The following is an 18612-nucleotide window of genomic DNA, read 5'->3' as shown; positions in this document are numbered from 1 at the left end:
TTGTCTTTTAAACTGAACACAGAATTTTCCACATGGGACAGAAATGTAGAGTATGTGACATACCACCAACTGCAGTAGCTTAGCTGACATTGTGGTTTAACCATTGCACATCAGACAACATGCATGTTGACTGTATAAAACTGCAGAGTTTATTTCCAATACAGATATCTCGGTATTAACCCAGATTTATTACATCAGAGGCTCTACATGGGAAAAGCCTCAGAATCTGCATTTTTAAATAGATATCCCCAAGAAACTCTGATCTGTTCCCAAAAGATTCTGATCCGATTTGAAGATAGTGAGGTTCCCCGGATTGGTCTTGTTCTGATTCACCAGGTACAAGAAGCTAGGATTTAGAATGACTAATACAAGCTACATTTGCATTTGGCTGAGACTTCCCTTGTTCTCATATAACCTTTCTTTCACTCCAATGGTGACCATAAGGCAAGATTGAGGGCAAGTGCTCATCTTTGAAACGACTGTGATTTCATAGGGACCAACCTCTTGAGCTTAAAACTTAACCTGGGTTTAAACAACACAGTCTCCAAGAGCTGGAACTAATATTTCTACTCTGTTGTGTCTGAGCTCATGTGAGTCTCAAGGTTGGACTTTTAGTGTTTTTCCATGTAGAAACACCTTAAAAATGCTACCTACCATTTTTACATTGAGCTGAAATTGAGTTCTGTATCTCATCCCTCCCCATACTGAGTCATGTGGCTTGATACTACCTGCTTGGCCTTCCACTGTTGCTCAACTCAGCTCTAAGAGACAATGAGTTGGTGCATAATTACAGCCAAACTAGCAAATGGAACAATATCTGTTCATTTTAACAACATTAATTGTGGTTTTAAGTAATTAAAGTGGTAAACATTACTTGCAGACATTTTGGGAAAAATATAGAAAGCTTATAATTTCAACACTAACAGGAGAGCAGCTCCCATCCCCATTTATGGTTTTTTTTTTGTGATTCTGTCCATGTGTTAGCACTTGAATTTTTTACATGGTGTCATGGGAATGTTTCCATGTTACTTAATATTTTTCTTTAATATTATTTTCTATAATATTCTTTTTAATGGCTATGTAATTTTCCATCATGTGAATGTGCTCTAATTTTTAAGCAAGTCCCTGTCACTTTTTAAAATTTAGATTTTTCTGGTATTTTTCTAATAAATATTATACTGAAGTTAGTATCCTTCTACATAAACTTTTTTGTATATATAAATAATCTGAATTATGTATAATATATATCGTTATCTACTCTTTCTAGAGTAAATTTTTAGAAGCAGAATATCTGGAGGAGACAAAGGGGTTGGCGTTCTGAGGATTTTAAAAATATGTATATTGCCAAGTAACTCTCCAGAAAAAATGGTATCGATTTACCTTTGACAGACAGAATTATAGCTGTTTGTTTTTATTTATCTTCTCCCTCACTAATGCTAAATGTTGTAATTAAAATTTTGACAGCTGCTTTAACTGTCACATCTTAATTACTGGTGCAAGTAAGAGATTTTTAAAATGTTTAATGACCATTTGTCTATCTTCTTTTGAGAGTTACTTTTCATGTCCTCTCCTACTGCTACTTTTCTATTAGCATAAATAATCTTTTATATGAATTCTTAAACATTCTTTACATATGTAGGATAGCAATCAGGAACATGATATTACCCTCTATTTATTAAAATATTTTATTTCCTAAGTGATTAGACTCAAAGAGTCATATGCTTATACAAATACTTATACATATCTTATACTGGAGCCAGTACTAACCATTATACCCTTTTCTCTCCTCCCAACCAAGCTGTGGCCAATAGGCAGTAAGTTTTTTGTTTTGTTTTTTGACTGAATTATAGTCATTTCCCCTCAAATTTTTTATTTTGAAAAGTTCCAGTCTAACCGAGAAATTGCCGGAACGGTTTAATGAATACCTCTATGTCCTTCAGCTAGATTCACCAATTGTTTGCTACCTTTGCTTTATCTCTCAAAAGGAGATATTTTAAGCAGTTTTGTAAGAGCTTATGTAGGTCTCTGACCTTGAGGTCATAGACCTATTGTAGACAGAATCAAAGGTGAATTTAGCAAATATTTTTCAGAGTCCTATGTTGCAACCAGCACAAAGCCACCTTCGGCAAAAAGGTGAAGAATAGGCTTACCATCGTTTAGTAACAGAGTATGTCTTAGCTCAAACCTGGCGTGTTATCTTAACCTTTATTGCCTCCATGGTGACGAAGAGTTGCTTTTACTATGTGGGAATGGAGGACATAATGTCCAGCTTTTGTATAAGAATTAATTTGAATCTCTTCCCCAGGTGCAAATTCCTAACCATATTATTCCCTTCTGTGATGTTTAAGGCCCCTGCGATCCCCATCCCCAGTTAATGGAGGATTGTTCTCCATAAACAAGATTTACAGAGCACTTGAAATTCAATTAAAAACAGGATATAGATTAACAAACATATGAACAAAAAAACCCCATAGGAACAAAGAGATAAAATATGATATCCCCAAAGGGGTTTCTGTGTAAATTTTGTTACCTACAGATGAGCTTTATAATATTTATGGCTAAAAAGATCTAGATTTTGCTATTTCTCAAGCTGTTTCAGCAAACAGTAAATGTTATACTACTTGACTCAAGTATAAAAAATATTTAGTTTATGATATTCGCCTTCTGCATGTACTTATTCTTTCAGACTTTTCCAGATACGATTTGAAGTTAGTGAAGTTCCCTGGATGGGCCTTGTTCTGAGTTACCATGTATGTCCCTAGTGTCTGCTAACTAAACTGGAAATGTGTTTTATTGGTTCTAAGGAGAACCCATGACAGAGTATAATTAGTTTAACAATAACACTGGGAAAATAATTAAAATTAAATGTTATGTGTAATACAGTTGACTCTTGAACAATGCAGAGGTTAGTAGTTCAGACCCCCACACAATAGAAAAATCCAAGTTTAACTTCTGACTCCCTAAAAACTTAATTACTAACAGCCTACCGCTCACCAAAACCCTTACTGACAGCATAAACAGTCAATTAGCACATATTTGATATATTATATGTGTTATATGCTGTATTTTTACAATAAAATAAGCTGAAGAAAATATTACCAAGAATATAATAAAAAAAAAAGAAAATACATTTACAGTACTGTAAAAGATCTGCATATAAGTGGACCTGCTTAGTCCAAATCAGTATTGTTCAGGAGTCAACTGTACTCTTCCATTCATCTAAAACTACGGTATCATCATCCTAGAACTCATAATAAATGATGTGTGGAACTTACAGGGCTTGAGCCTCTAAGAATATAAGATTTGTGAGCTTCATCCTCAGATGTGCTCTTTATTATCTCATTATTTAACCTTCCTAAACTATTTTCTCACTAGAAAAATCAACCTGTAAAATGTTCTCGTCTTTATTTAACAAACTCTAGTACTCATTGATCAAAAGTATTCTAATAATTTTTCCTGGAAATGTAATACTTTATTCTAAAGGGTTTCCAGAAACTGAAAGTAAACATGAGAGTACATGAATTGAAATGAATTGAAATGTGAATAATCTCTTTTAATAAAAATGGAACATGATATCAACAGATATAGAAGGGATTTATGCATTGAGTATGAGGAAGTTGAACTGGATGACCTTTAAAGTTCCACTAAACACTTACATTCCTTAATTCACAAACGTCTTATTGGGTCATCACTTTGTGTTAGACCTTGTATGAAGTGGTAGAAATAAAATACAGTAATTTCAGTTAAGAAAAGAGCAATTAAGTTCCTCATGTTTTCTTCATGTACCATGGCACCCTGAAGGACAGCATCAAGGACAGTTATGGGCCAAATGATGAAGAACCATCCATCTCGATGTCAAATTAAAATGCAGTTGGACATTTATTTTACTTCTTGCCCAGGATCAAAATCCCAAATTTATCATTTTCTTCTCTGGCAGAAATAAGAAATATTTATTTATTTATTAAAGATTTTATTTATTTGTCTGATAGAGATGTGAGAGAGGGAACACAAATAGGGTGAGTGGGAGAGGGAGAAGCAGGCTTCCCACCGAGCAGGGAGCCCAATGCAGGACTCCATCGCAGCACCCTGGGATCATAACCTGAGCTGAAGGCAGACGCTTCACGGCTAAGGCACCCAGGCTTCCCTGGCAGAAATATTTAAGAACCGTGTGCTTTTGTGGCAAAACTTTCAGATTCATGTCCATTTTACAACTTAATTTACCTATTCATTCATTCAATGAGGGGTTATGCTGAGATGTCTAACCCAATTAAAGCTTGAAGAATAAGAGGGCATGGCATTAGATGGAGAAAAGCATCATGAGGATGTCAGCAGAAGTTAAGGAAAGAAGAAACAAAAAAATTTAAAGGTAAATATACAATAAAAGTAGTTTTTAAAAAGTTCATTATTTATAAGAACATCTCCTAAATTAAGAAAGAATTATAGTTTAAAAGTGAAAGAACTACAAGAAAAGAGTTAAAGAAAGGAGAAACTTCAATAAAACAAAAAATAAATTTAAAATAAAATGTATTTCAGAATTCACCTATTATTTCAGGAAAGGCTTCTAAACAAAGTGAATGTGAAGATATATAGGTAAGCACAAAGAAAAAGAAATTGGAAGTGAAGAGACTATCAATATTTGACAAGGTAAAATTCATTTCCAAAAGCATGAAATAAATTAAAAAAAGGAAAGGACATTATATAATGAAATACTTGGAAATTAATAATTAAAAGATGACTCACTAATTCCCCATGAGGTCAATGTTATAGAAAAAAGAAAGATGACTCACCCTAAACCCCCCAAAAACTAACTAATTCAAAATTAAGAAAGAACTTTCCAAAGTCCCTAGAACAAACAAAGGAAGTAAAAACTGAAAGGAAAAATTTTTTGTGTCTTAAAAAAAAGAAAAAAAAATGGAAGGTAAAAGGGAGAATAGTCCACTGAAAAGCTATACTTTAAAGATGAACAAAGTGATATAAGCACAGGAGAGATCATATGTATAGATCTGTTTTATTCAACAAAATTGGCATTTTGATTCCACTGGCAAAGAATACTTTAATAGCTGATCCCAGCCTAACTGGATATGCATCCACAAGAAAATAAAAGTAGGCCTTCTCTGTAACATGTTAAAATAAATTATAGGTTAAATAAATAAAAGAAGAAAATAAAAATATTTGAAGAAACTTTTAAAACTTATCTGTAGAATTCTGTGGTAGGTGAGACATTCTTATGTAGGGCAGGAAATACCATGTAACTGAGTTCTGGCCTAAGGGAATACACCCAATGACATAAACAACTATGTTAGAGATAGGGTGCCACTGTTATTTTGGGGATAGAAATAAGAATTCTGAGAGCCCAGAGAAAAATTCCTGGTGCTATGTCCTATGGTGGGAATTAGGGAAGGGTTTACAGAAGGAACACCATGAAGTCGTATCCTCAAGGACAAAGGGGACTCTTCTAGGCAGTACAGGTAAAGGCACAAACTTATTAAAGGCTCTGGTTTTCTGATACTAGTGAAAATCCAGTGCAATCCAAAGGCAGCGAATGACTGTAAACATTGGAAAGGGACCAATTTGTGAAAGAGATTATGTGCAAAGCTATGAAGTTTTAATTCAATGTCAAATAGGCCTTCAGTAGGAGAAAGACATGATTCGTTAATCTTTTAAAAGGTAACTTTCTAGAAAATAAATGTGCAAAAGAATGGTGGTAAAGGGGGAGATTAAGAAACTGTTAAAGATAGATGAATGGATAAAGAAGATGTGGTATATATACATAATGAAATACTATGCGGCCATCAAAAGAAATGAAATCTTGCCATTTGTGAGGACGTGGATGGAACTAGAGGGTATTATGCTTAGTGAAATAAGACAATTGGAGAATGACAACTATCATATGATCTCCCTGATATGAGGAAGTGGAGATGCAATGTGGGGGGCTTGGGGGGTAGAAAAAGAAAAAATGAAAGAAGATGGGATTGGGAGAGAGACAAACCATAAAAGACTCAATCTCAAAAAACAGACTGAGGGTTGCTGGCGGGAGGGGGGACGGGAGAGGGTGGTGGGGATATGGACATTGGGGAGGGTATGTGCTATGATGAGTGCTGTGAAATGTTTAAACCTGGCGATTCACAGACCTGTACCCCTAGGGATAAAAATACGTTATATGTTTATTTTAAAAAATTAATTAATTAATTTTAAAAAAGAAACTGTTAAAGAGCCAAAATTGGAAAAAATTAACTCAAGATATCATAAGAACATAAAAGTGCTATAAGAATTACCATTTTTATTTTTATTTTTTAATTTATTTATTTGACAAACAGAGATCACAAGTAGGCAGAGAGACAGGCAGAGACTGAGGAGGAAGCAGGCTCCCTGCCTAGCAGAGAGCCCCATGTGGGGCTCAATCCCAGGACCCTGAGATCATGACCTGAGCTGAAGGCAGAGGCTTTAACCCACTGAGCCACCTGGGCACCCCAGAATGGCCATTTAAAAAAAAAAAAGATTTTATTTATTTGACACAAATAGAGAGAAAGAGAACAGCAGGCAGAAGGAGAAGTAGTCTCCCCTGCTGAGCAGGGAGCCTGATGCAGGACTTGATCCCAGGACCCTGGGATCATGACCTGAATTGAAGACAGATGCTTAACCCACTGAGTCACCCAGGTGATCCAAGAATGGCCATTTTTAGTATAGAAGAGGGTTTAGAGATAGATTGGACATGAGAATTAAAGAAAAAAGTAGAAGCTGAGAAGGACCCCAAATTTTCTAGATTAGGAAACTAGAGGCTAATGGTGCCTCGGACTAGGATAAGAAACATAGAAGTTGCAATAGGTTTTGATGAGAAGGTAATTAGCTCAATCTTAGGCTAATGAGAAAGACCTAAATGGATGTGTTCAGTATGAATTGAAAACATTGATATGAAGGTCGGGGCCAAAGTTTTAGATTAGGCTATCACCAACCTATTGATGGTCATTGAAGCTACGGTGATTGTCAAATCAACCAAGGAGAAAATATACTCACTTATAGAGTGAGAAAGGATGGTCTGGCTAAGACTGCTAATTGCCTGCCTCAACATGCATTCTGCTTCTCCTTATTAATAGAATCCTAATTTTAATTAGTAGAGACTTGTATTAATTTTGTATTGCCAAGGTGTCATAGCCTCTTCTGAAACTAGGTATATCCATGTGACTAAGCTGTGGATGATGACACATAAGTAAAAATGCTATATGGAAGATTTCAGAAAGTTCCTTAAAAGGGAGAAGATACTGCATTTCCCTTCTGTCTTTCCTCCATCTTCCAGATTGCCACAGGCCGTGGTGTTTGATAGAACATGAGGTAAATCTGAAGATGAAAGACTTTTACTAGGATGCTGGTTTCAGGAAGACACTAAGAGGACATATTACTATAGACTTCTTGTGAACAAGAAATAAGTTTCTATCTTATTTAAGGCACATGCATCAAACCTCATCCCAACTGATAAAAATAAGTACTAATGTTACTACAATGAGAAACCCCTATACTTAAAAAGCCGTTTAAGAAGGCACTGTCAGTTAAAAAGACCAAAGAAGGTGAGACAAATGAGAATAATCTACTAAAAAACAAGAAAAAAAATGCAGATTGAAGAGGTAGGGTGGGGACCAAAGCAGTCAAGCAGGAGGAGGCCTGAAGGCACGACATTAAATTTAGAACTATGAAGTTCTTGTTGACTTTAAAAAGAGAAATTTCAAGACAGTAGTAACCAAATGAAACTCAAATTAAAGTAGGCTTCCATAAGGAATGAGAGTCAGAGAAGCTAAATTCATATTTAATTTCAGGAATAAGGGAAATAAATCAACAGGTTAAAGGTAAAATGGAAAAAAAAGAGATGTTTTGTGTCTCTTCTTGCGACTAAATTGTATCTCCAATGATCACAATCCTGTTAATATTGACTTCTGTTTATTAAATGAAAAGAGGTTACCCATTCTTTGCCAAGAAACTCAAAGCCTTTAACATAAATGAGAGATGAATGGCCTTTCACATTCCAAGTCACTTTCATTTGGGGACCCAACTCTGTCCCTAATGGTGTGGCACTCTGGAAAGTAAAATATTCCTACTCCCAACTCAAATTCTGTGGAGGCATATGTTGAGTAGTAAATGGGGCAGGCATAGAGATAACATGGAATTAATTCCCAGGTCTGAAATAAATGAAACTTCTGTTAATTCTGAAGTTCTTATCCAGCTATTCAAAGATTTGGAGATGTATTTGTTTCAAGGATTTCAATATTTTTTAAAGATTTTATTTATTTATTTATTTATTTGTGAGAGAAAAAGAGCACAAGCAAGGGGAGCAGCAGGGAGAGGGAGAAGCAGGCTCCCTGCCAACCAGGACCCCAGGATCAGGACCTGAGCTGCAGGCAGAGGCTTAATCTATTGAGCCACCCAGGCAAACCTATCAAGGATTTTCAGTTGCACATAAGGAAATGCAAGAATGCTGGGGCTTCCTATGTGACTCATTTGCAAGTCCATCTTCTTGTCTGTTCCCCCAGCTCTGGCCTCTATCCCTAGACTGCCTGCTTGCTTCCTTCTTTTTTTCTTCTCTAGGATAAAGGATGCAGTTAAACTGGGGTGAAGATCACAAAAATGAGAACAATGTACCAGGAGCCCAGTGTGGTTGGACTATTTTAATACGTTTTCAAGTGTAAATAGCAGGTAGTTCCCACGAACCAGAAATATGAGTTAAAAATTAGGGGCAGGAGCCAACGTCAGAGATGCAACATACATCAAATAAAATATTGATCAATGTAAATATATAGAATTCATGAATTCAATACATACTAGCTGTGTTTTTTGAATACTTGAAAATATTTAAAGAATTTTAAATGCATTTTTTCCTGCCATATGTTTTTGAAGGAAATTCATCAAACTGGGGAAAAAATTAATTGTGCATTGTGGTCTTCACTGAAAAACTTAAGGAACAGATTTCTCTTTCTATTTGGAAAGAATGCTCCTCCTGCCTTCCTGGATTTGCTTGCTAACAGAAGAGATGGATGTAACTTGTAATTTGTTAAGTTCCTCTACGAAGGCTAGCCATTGTTCAATTCAGTGATCTGTAACTTAGAATACTTGCTTCAGGGGCACCTGGGTGGCTTAGTCATTAAGCACCTGCGTTAGGCTCAGGTCACGATCCCAGAGTCCTGCATCGGGCTCCCTACTCAGGGAAGCCTGCTTCTCCCTCCCCCACTTCTCCTGTTTGTGTTCTCTCTCTTACTGTTTCTTTCTCTGTGTGTGTGTGTGTCAAATAAATAAATAAAATCTCTTTAAAAATTGGCTTCAACCCATTCAAACAAAATGAATGAAAAACTTTTTACTTTACAATGGCTTTATGACTTTGAGTGGTGTGGGGAGAGAAGTGTTCAAAACAACACCCATAAGAGTTATAGAGAGGAGCATCAGTTGGACTCCTTCCTGGTTGTACTGAATGTTCCTCGGTGTAGCCTTATAGAAATTTGAAAACCCAGAGAGCTACTTTCAGAAAAAAACTAACATAACTTTATTTTTTAAAGCAGTAATATGTCTCAGTTACATTAAGATACAGTACAAAGAATAATAAAATAGCACCCATGAATTTCTTAGGAGATTGTAAAGAATCTTCACTTCTTTATCTTCCTCATTTTCCCCTCTATTTCACTAAACAAAGAAAGCAGATTACTCTCCCTTCCAGTCCTATTGGGTCACCAGGGGCCGGATTTTCATGCGAACAGCCCTGAGGGAATAATCCGCACCCCTGAAGGGGACCCAGACCACTCCATTCTCAATCTCATAAGGACTATTGTTCCTTGGATCATAGGAGCCCCCAGGGTAGTAGATGCCATTGAGATTGGCCGCTTGGCAGCTGTTGTACCACCAGCCTCCTCCGTAGACTTCTGCGCAGTTCTCCTCCCACTGGTCTCTGTCCCTGTCATAGGTGCTGAACTGCATGTCCGCGTGTGACGTATACTCTGTTCCTTCCTCTGCAGAGCCCTCAATCAGAGCATCACCTGCTGTGCCCTCATAGGAAGAGACCTGCAGGGTATAGCCTTCTGCCTCAGAGCCTACCCTCAAGTGATATTCTGCATAAGCCTGGTTTCCAGCCCAGTCCTCTAATTCAACCCGAAGGACAGAGCCCCTCAGAGTTAGTAAGTGGAGGTATTCATTGCCTAGCCAGAATTCTCCTTCCCCCTTGTCATCCAGGCTGCCGAAACCTTTCTTGTAGTCTTGCCAGGTCCGGTTAAAATTCAGTGATCCATCCATTCTTTGCTGGATCAAAAGCCATCCTCCCAAACTGGTCTCTTGATCACAATAAACAGAAAAAATCTTACTGGATCCCGGTAGCTTGATATTGAAAATACCACTTTGGGCACCTGAAGGATGTGTTTGGAGGACATCATCACAGTCTAAAAAAAAAATTAAGCTGGTTGGAAGAAGTTATTCTCATTTAACTTTACAAAGATAGGCATGGCCCAGGTTAAAGGAAGGCAGATACTGGCTTCCTTTTCCTTTTTTCCTTTCATCCATCCTTCCTTCCTTCCCTCCCTCCATGGGGGAAAGGGTGCACTTACACTGGGTTGAAACTTATGTGAGTGAGTGACATTTATACCTACAAATCACAGAGGGGATTTTCCTCAATGGATCTGAAATTTGACTTGCGTGTACTGACAACAGCAAGTAACCCGCAAAGATATCTAAGCATCACTTAGTGCTGATGTAACTTGTTTTTAACCTGATCTAAATGTCAACTGAGACACACACTAAAAATATGATTCTAAGTTGGGTGACAATTCCAAGAGCACACATTTTGAGTGGTGAAAGAATTTGGTTAAACAAACTGAAAATCGAGTTTCAGAGGGATTCATTCATCCATTCATTTAACAAGTGTTTATTGAGTGATGATTCTCTGCACTGTTAGGCGTTTAGGAATACAGAGATGAACATGAGAGACAAAGTCCCTGCCCTCATGGAACTTACAGTCTAGTGCCCAAACACAAAAAAAACAAAAGGTGTAATTTCTGCAAAGTGTAATAGAGGGCTAGGAAAGCAGTTCAAGGCGCTAGGGAAAGCATTGCAAGAATAGTGAACTTAGTCTAGGGGGTTAGGGAAGGCTTCCCCAAAGGTGAAGTGTGGATACCTCTGGCAGAGCGAACTTTAGCATGGCCTCTTTTGGTGGTATATCCTCCCTTGAGGGTTTCATGTTCCTCTTCAGTTCCAGCCTCACTTGCCACTTTATAGCTCTTGCTTTCAAATGTGGAGTCTCCTCTGTTGAACGTTGTACTACTGCTTGAAAATTGTTTGCTGTGACTTGAAGTTTTACCACTGGAAGGGAACTCAGATGCCCCGAAGTGTGTGAATATGTCCGATTCTGAGCCCAAAGCATGGGTCCTACTATCAAACTCTCTGTGTGAGGGTGAAAGCGCACCTGGAAATATGTTTCTAGTTGAGGAAGTGCCAAAGAAACTCTCCAGATCAGGGTGCCTAGAATGGAGATCATCTAAGCTACCAGCAAAAGAATGGGGTAAGTCACCACAGTCAGAACCATCTTCAGAGTTTACCACTTCTTTGGTCACTTCTTTGCGACCATCAGGACCTATAACAGTCTTAGTAACAGTTTTAGAGCATGAACGACGAGTGGTGGTCCCGCTTCCAGAGGTGACCCTCTCATTACCAATAAGAAGTTCTTTATCTCCTTTAGAAGTGACCAGTTTACCTGTGTGGAACTCTTTCTTTGTCCCTGGAGTTACACTTCCTGACACCTCTTCAAATTTGCCCCAGTCTGGGTTGGTAGGCCTGGAGTTCCCATGCCCTACGCTATCTGGCCTAAAGCTTCCAGACTCAGAACTTCCAGGGCTCCAAGGACCAGTACTGCCAGTTCCGGTGCTCCCAGCATTCCAAGTGCCAGTGCTCACAGAGCTCCCAGAGCTCCAAGAGCTGCTGCTGGTCGTCCCAGTGCTCCCAGAGCTCCAACTGCCATCACTGTCAGGCCGGGTGCTCCCAGCGTTCCAAGTGCCAGAACTTCCTGGTGTGGAGCTCCCAGGGTTCCTGGGGTTTTCAGGCACTGATCCTGTTCCATGAGATGCAGTGTCTCCTCGGGTATTCCCATCTCTACCAGACCCCTCGAATGTTATTTTCATCTGTTGCGTTTCCATGAGTGCCCTCCACTCTGGAGGGACATTCTTAAGTTGGCTCTTGAAGTCCCCAGGAAGCGTATTTGGAGCTCTGCTCATTTTCAGCTGTGGTAATTGTTGTCTGTTTTTAGGTGGAAGTAAGTCTTTGGCAATGACTTGCTCAAGTTGCTTCTGTTGATCTTCATAGTACTTTAGATCTGTCCTACGTTCCAAAGCCCTACTGCATGACCCTTGACAAGATCGGATCTTAATATCAATGTCCACCTAAGAGGGGGAGAAAGAGAAAGAAAAGAGGTTGATAAAAAGAAATTATTAGAAACTGTTCATTTCTAAGCAGTTAATTTATTTTTTGGAAACTAGATTCATTTCTTTGAGGTGGAGACCTACCAACCAATACTCTATTTTTTAAAAGATGTGTTTATTTATTTATTGGACAGACAGAGATCACAAGCAGGCAGAGAGGCAGGCAGAGAGGCAGGCAGAGAGATGGGGGAAGCAGGCTCCCCGCCGAGCAGAGACCCCGACGCGGGCTTGATCCCAGGACCCTAAGACCATGACCCGAGCCAAAGGCAGAGGCTTTAACCCCACCCAAGTGCTCCCAGTACTCTATTTTTCATTTATGTCGTAACCTCAGTGGAAGAGATGTGAGGTATTGTAAGGTTAGCCTGGAGAAGAAGTAGGAGCTATTTGAATTCATCTTAGTCTTAAAACATATCAGTAAGATGCTATTCCCTCCAAAAGGAAACACTGATGAATTGACTCTTAGTGAGACTGAGATTGAAGATCCAGAGGCACGGCGGTGTCAGAGCTTGAACAAGACAAGCAGGAACTTAATATTTGCTTTTGAATCTACTAACTATGTATCCTTGGAAAGTTTGCTTAATATCATTGAACTTTTCTTCTTCATTTGTAGAGTGGGGGTAAAAAATACCTACTCTGTAGGTGGATAATGGATCTAACGTTTTGCTCTACATATAGTATGTCTTTAGTAAATGACTGTTGCCTTCCTTTTCCCTGCTATTCCAAAACAAAGAAATCTGGAGTCAAAATCAAACACGCACTTACCTCCAGTCGTTTCATATCTACCAGCTGATCCCTGACATTCTTCTGTAGAAGGCGGATTTGCTGTACTTGTTCTACGACTCTACGCCTCAGGATCTCAATTTTGCTTCTCAGATCTTCTGTCACTTGGCTATATGTATTATCGTTATCTGAAAAAAGCGAGAGTGAAGGAGCTGCTAAGTGACTTGCTTCCATAGCCAGCAAAAGAAAGAAATTTACTTATAAACATCTTCTTCCTTTTAATAGCAATTTGTTCTCTGGACATTTTATTTATGAGTTCCAAATCTATTAGGCATTCGATGTTTGACAATGTCATGTCCTTTAGTCACCAATAGCTGTCAGTTAAGATGCTCTACTAGCTATTAGTATTCTAAATAAATGCAGAAGAAATGTCTTTGGAATTTTAAAGTTATAATTAGGAGATTAAATTCGATCACATTTCAATTATTTCATCATTTCCTTAACCAAGGGACTTAAACATAATTTAAACCATGTGTTAAAAAACTTAAACATATTCTTGAACTTTCATATGGTGAAGTTTTCTTTCCTACGTATATTTCTGAAATTATTCCTAAGGTGTTTTTTGTGGGTTTGTTGTTGTTGTTGTTGTTGTTGTTTTGTTTTTTGTTTTTGTCAAACAGGATCACTCACTTGCTATTACTATTGTACTGTTGACTTTACATTAGTTAAGTGTCTCCTAATGATATAAAGAGTCAAAGCAGGCTTCAGGGGCTAGGGCCTCCCTAAACGTGCTTCCCATGCCCAGAGTAAATCCGATGTTTCCTAGTCCTAATGAGACATAGTCATAGTCCTATGAGAAATGAGAACATAGCTCTATATTTTAAATGGAAAAACAGAACAAAACAAAACAGAGACAGCTTGGTGGAGTCTGTGGAAGGAAATCTTAATCCATCACATGAATAGCTTTGTGTCTTTGGGTAAGTCTCTTGATCTCTGTTTCCTCCCTCCTCTGTAAGACAGAAATACTACCTCCTCAAAAGTTTATGCTCATCTTCTTTTCAGTATACACTCTTAAAAGAAGAACACACTTAAATTCTAGTTTTCAATACAAAATTCTGACTTACTTTGTGACATTAAAGAATTCTAAGCCAAACATTTTAATGTAACTTTTATAAAAAGCAATCCCCTCCTTAAAGTTCAGGGACATCATAAAGGCATGTGTTTCTATCTTAAGTACTGTGGAATAAAATTGGAAGTTGCCATAAGAAGACAGCATATTTATTTAGGGCCTTTATTGCTGTGTTGTTGTGTGCTATAAAGGCAAAGTACCAAATATGTAATGCTTACTGTTACCGCTGGCAAAATCCCCTCTTACAAGTTCCATTACATTCCCTGTCAATGAATTGGAGTCCTTATTGTTCTTCTGATAATCAAATAGTGAATTTTTGAGCTTATTTATTCTGTTTGTAAAATCTTGATTGACTTCATCGATTAACCCTTTCATCCTGCAGCCAGAAGGGCATCTGTAGTTCTGGAAGTGAAGAGGAAAAAGTATATTAAAAGTCTATATCTTGGATATAGTACAATTTTGAAGGTTTCCATACAGTCCCCACTGTCCCCTCCTCCCCCAATATCTTCAGATCATCTATTGACTTAAGAGTAGTTTGAGAGGACCAGTTAGAAGTCGTAGAGAAATTCTGTAACATGGTCCACTTAACCATAAATTAAGCCCCCACCAAATCTTGAGGCCATAACACTCAGGTTTCTGGGATTTATCTGAACATGCAACTAAAATCTAAACTATTAATCTCCCTAATGACCCAGAGTTTGGGAGGTAATTTAAATAGTGCTCTCAGGGTGAGGTTGCTTTCCATTTGTCTTCTTGATTTTTACATGTAATGAGTTATTAGATTATTCCTATTGGGAGAGTTTTCTTGACCTACTGGGTCAGCCCTTGCACAATTCTAGCACCACGGGGAAGGATTCTCCCATTCCCTCTGTCCCTCCTCCCGCTGCTCACCCAGTCTTCATCAGCACAGAAGGGCCAGTCTGTCTCCTTGCAGGTAGATTGTTGTCTTTCCACAATTCTTGGGCCACGTGCAACTGCTCCTTCGGCTATAAATTCACTTTCCTTGACATCGGTGGTCTTTATGATTCATTTTAACACAAAAAACAGGACAACATTAGGCAGATAAAAAGATACAGGCCTACCTGCAAACCCCAAGGAAAGGGAGAGCTCTCACAGAGATTAAGAGCCCCAGCTTTGGGGCCTCTGCAAGCTTCAGCTTTCTGACATTTTGATTGAAAATCCTAATAGGTATTTTATGGAGTTGTACGAGTTAAAGGAGATAAGGTATACACATTTTAAAATTTACCTTTTCATTTTCAGTAATGTCTGGAGACAGAAAGGTAATTACAAAAGTCAGAGTTCTTTCTCTTATAATTTCTGTTTTAGTAGGAAAAAACCTATACTGTGTTAGCTTAATTTCTCCCTCCTTAAAGTTTCTAATTTGATCTGATGGGTCCATAATTTGAGCAAGTACATCAAGGGCACAAATATGGCCCGATCAGACTGGGAAATGTTTTTGAGGTTACTCACTCACATAATAATGTCCTCTTATTTACAATGCAAAAGAGTAGATAGCAAAAATAATGATCCATGACTGACAACCTTTTTTGAACACCTTCTGATTAGAAATACAGATTATTTTAAAAATTTCTATTGTGACCTAGGAAGTGAAATAGAACATAAAAAATAGTCTCCCAACAAGACTTTGTATCCTAATAAATCAAGATGGGTTTTAAGTTTTAGCTATTTTTATTTTGTACTACTAACTTACAGAGATTTTGCTATGACTATTTTAATCTCAGATAGTTTATTATTATTATTTTTTTAGGTAATCTCTGTGCCCAGTATGGGGCTCAAACTCACAACCTTGAGATCAGGAGTCGTGTGCTTTACGGACTGAGCCATCCAGGTGCTTCCCTGGATAGTTTATTCTTATAATTAGCTAATATTTGCTGTCTCTTTTTTTAAAAAGTACCCTAATGATAATAACAATCTTCAAGGGCAGTTATTATTCAAGCAATCAAGGGCAGTTTATTTAAAAGAACAAGTACAATTATTTCTTTAAGAAATAAAATTATGAATTCTAACATATTTCAGAATAAAATGGCACAACAATAAAAACAGATAAAAGCTAAATATTTACTGAAAACTTACGCATTATCCAAAAGATCACGTTAGCAAATAACGTTAGTCTTATTTTCCACAGAACTTTTTTTTACTTATTAGTTTATTCTAAAGAAGAAAATTAAGTTAGAAACCCTATTTAGTTTTTTTGTTTTGTTTTGTTTTGTTTTTTTGCTCTGGTAGTAGGGCTTACGAGTGGTGAAGGGAAAGAAAGAAATTGGAATAATAATTCAGCCTGAAAGTAACTGAGTTTCTTAAACATATTTGTCTTGTTTTATAAGATCTTAGTGTTTCAAAGACCTGTTAAATGAAGTCCGTCTCCTTTCCACAGGCCTCTGGAGTCAGACTTTAGAAACTGTTGCAATACTTAGTAATTATTTTAAAAGATTACTTCCTGGTTGCCTGGGTGGCTCAGTTAGTTAAGCAACTCCCCCAGCTCAGGTCATGATCCCGGAGTCCTAGAATCCAGTCCCTCATTAGGCTCCCAGCTTCATCTCGTGGGGAGTCTGCTTCTCCCTCTGATCTCCCCTCTCATACTCTCTCTCTCAAATAAATAAATAAAATCTTTAAAAAAAGATTACTTCCCAAAAGAATATTGCCTTCTCGATTAATCTCTCCTGACTATATAATATGTAATAAAATATCCTATGCTGTTTGTTTTAAAGACAGCTAATTTGCTTTTCTTCAAAACACACACACACACACACACACACACACACACACACACACACAAACAACCATCCAGAAAAACTATTAAGCCACTGTTCTGCGTATTATGGACAACTAGCAATAAATTAATAATGAAATTTTTAAAATTCTTAGCAAAAGAATGTTTTGTTCCGTTAACTAGCATGAACTATGCTGAGGCTTTATAGGAACAAAGATGGCAGAGATTTCTTCCTGCAAAACAAATAATGTTCTAAGGCTGAAACACAGATGCCTAAGCTTTCCCTGTGAATTTCTATACTTTTGTCCAGCTAAGCATCCCTCTTACTTGTGCGGTATCAGGCTCATCTAGGAACTTGCCTCCAGGGCCTGAAGCTTATAAACCTCACAGTGTGTGAGGACATAGATAAGATTCACTCAACACTAGAGATAAAGCAAGAAGAGAAAATAAAGGCAACCATACCCAGACCGTGCCCACCACACTCAGGACCAGGCAAAAGATCTTCACAGAAAACATCTTTTCGAAGGCTGGAGCTGGCTCTTGAGAACTCCAGCTCAAAGAGAGAAAGACTACCTCCACTCCTAGTGCCTAGCCTATTTAAATTTGCAAGGAGGTTTGATTAATCATTATCTTTGCCCTGGGTGTCCCAGAAGTTCTTGCTCAATTCTCCCAAGCTTGTTTGCTTTCGATAAGCTGTTGCAAAGGCAGCAGCAATTCCAGGATGATCCCACATTTCAGGAACAGGATGACCTTAGAAAAGGCAAAACATAGGAAGACAGACCTCTGCTTGAGTACTTGGGACAATATGGAGAGAGGCTGAGGCAGGCTGGCAGCAGCTCACTGCAAACAGATTTGGCAAATGATATTGCACTTCATATAGGAGTTATGGTTGGAGTGCAGGACTTTTAAAAAAATGACTGTGGTGGGGGCACCTGGGTGGCTCAGTAGACTGAGTGTTGCACTCTTGATTTCCACTCAAGTCCGCTCAAGTTGCTCAAGACCACCATTTGTTCTGGGATGGAGTCCTGCTTCTTCTGGGTGGGGGTGGGTGTTCCCCCACTCAGCGGGGAGTCTACTTCTCCCTCTCTGTCTATCCCTCCCTCCTGCCTGCTCACTCTCCTTCTAAATAAATAAATAAATACACTCTTTTAAAAAAATTTTTTTTAAAGATTTTATTTATTTATTTGACAGAGAGAGATCACAAGTAGGCAGAGAGGCAGGCAGAGAGAGAGGAGGAAGCAGGCTCCCTGCTGAGCAGAGTCCCCATATGGGACTTGATCCCAGGACCCTGAGATCATGACCTGAGCAGAAGGCAGAGGCTTAACCCACTGAGCCACCCAGGCACCCCTAAACTCTTAAATAAAGAAACAACTCTTTAAAAAAATGACTGTGGTGATAGGCTTACCCTGAAGTCTTTCTTGACGTTACCTTGAACAGATTCTTTTCCTTTACCCAAAATTGTTAAGACAGTAGCCCCTGGAGCCAAGCATTTTAGGTTCATAATCTCAGGTACACCACTTCCCAAATCTGGCATTTGGACAAATTACATGTTTTTATGAAGAATAAATGAGTTAATCCTTGTAAAGCCTTCAGATCAG

General features: G+C 38.1%; 1 protein-coding gene across 1 annotated transcript; it reads right to left on the bottom strand.

Annotated features, from left to right (window-relative positions):
• Positions 1–9506: 9506 nt before the first annotated feature.
• Positions 9507–17609, bottom strand: FGA (fibrinogen alpha chain). Its single transcript, XM_032332735.1, has 6 exons — positions 17477–17609; positions 15175–15300; positions 14502–14685; positions 13197–13342; positions 11138–12395; positions 9507–10406 (listed from the first exon to the last, which is right to left on the bottom strand). Exons 1-6 carry the CDS (start codon positions 17528–17530, stop codon positions 9697–9699), a joined length of 2478 nt encoding a protein of 825 aa, XP_032188626.1. The 5' UTR covers positions 17531–17609; the 3' UTR covers positions 9507–9696.
• Positions 17610–18612: the final 1003 nt, after the last annotated feature.

The sequence above is a fragment of the Mustela erminea genome, chromosome 2 (assembly GCF_009829155.1).
Source record: "Mustela erminea isolate mMusErm1 chromosome 2, mMusErm1.Pri, whole genome shotgun sequence".
In the NCBI taxonomy this organism is placed as follows: domain Eukaryota; kingdom Metazoa; phylum Chordata; class Mammalia; order Carnivora; family Mustelidae; genus Mustela; species Mustela erminea.
The sequence above is the reverse complement of the archived record's forward strand: the minus strand, read 5'-3'. Positions and strand labels throughout refer to the sequence as shown.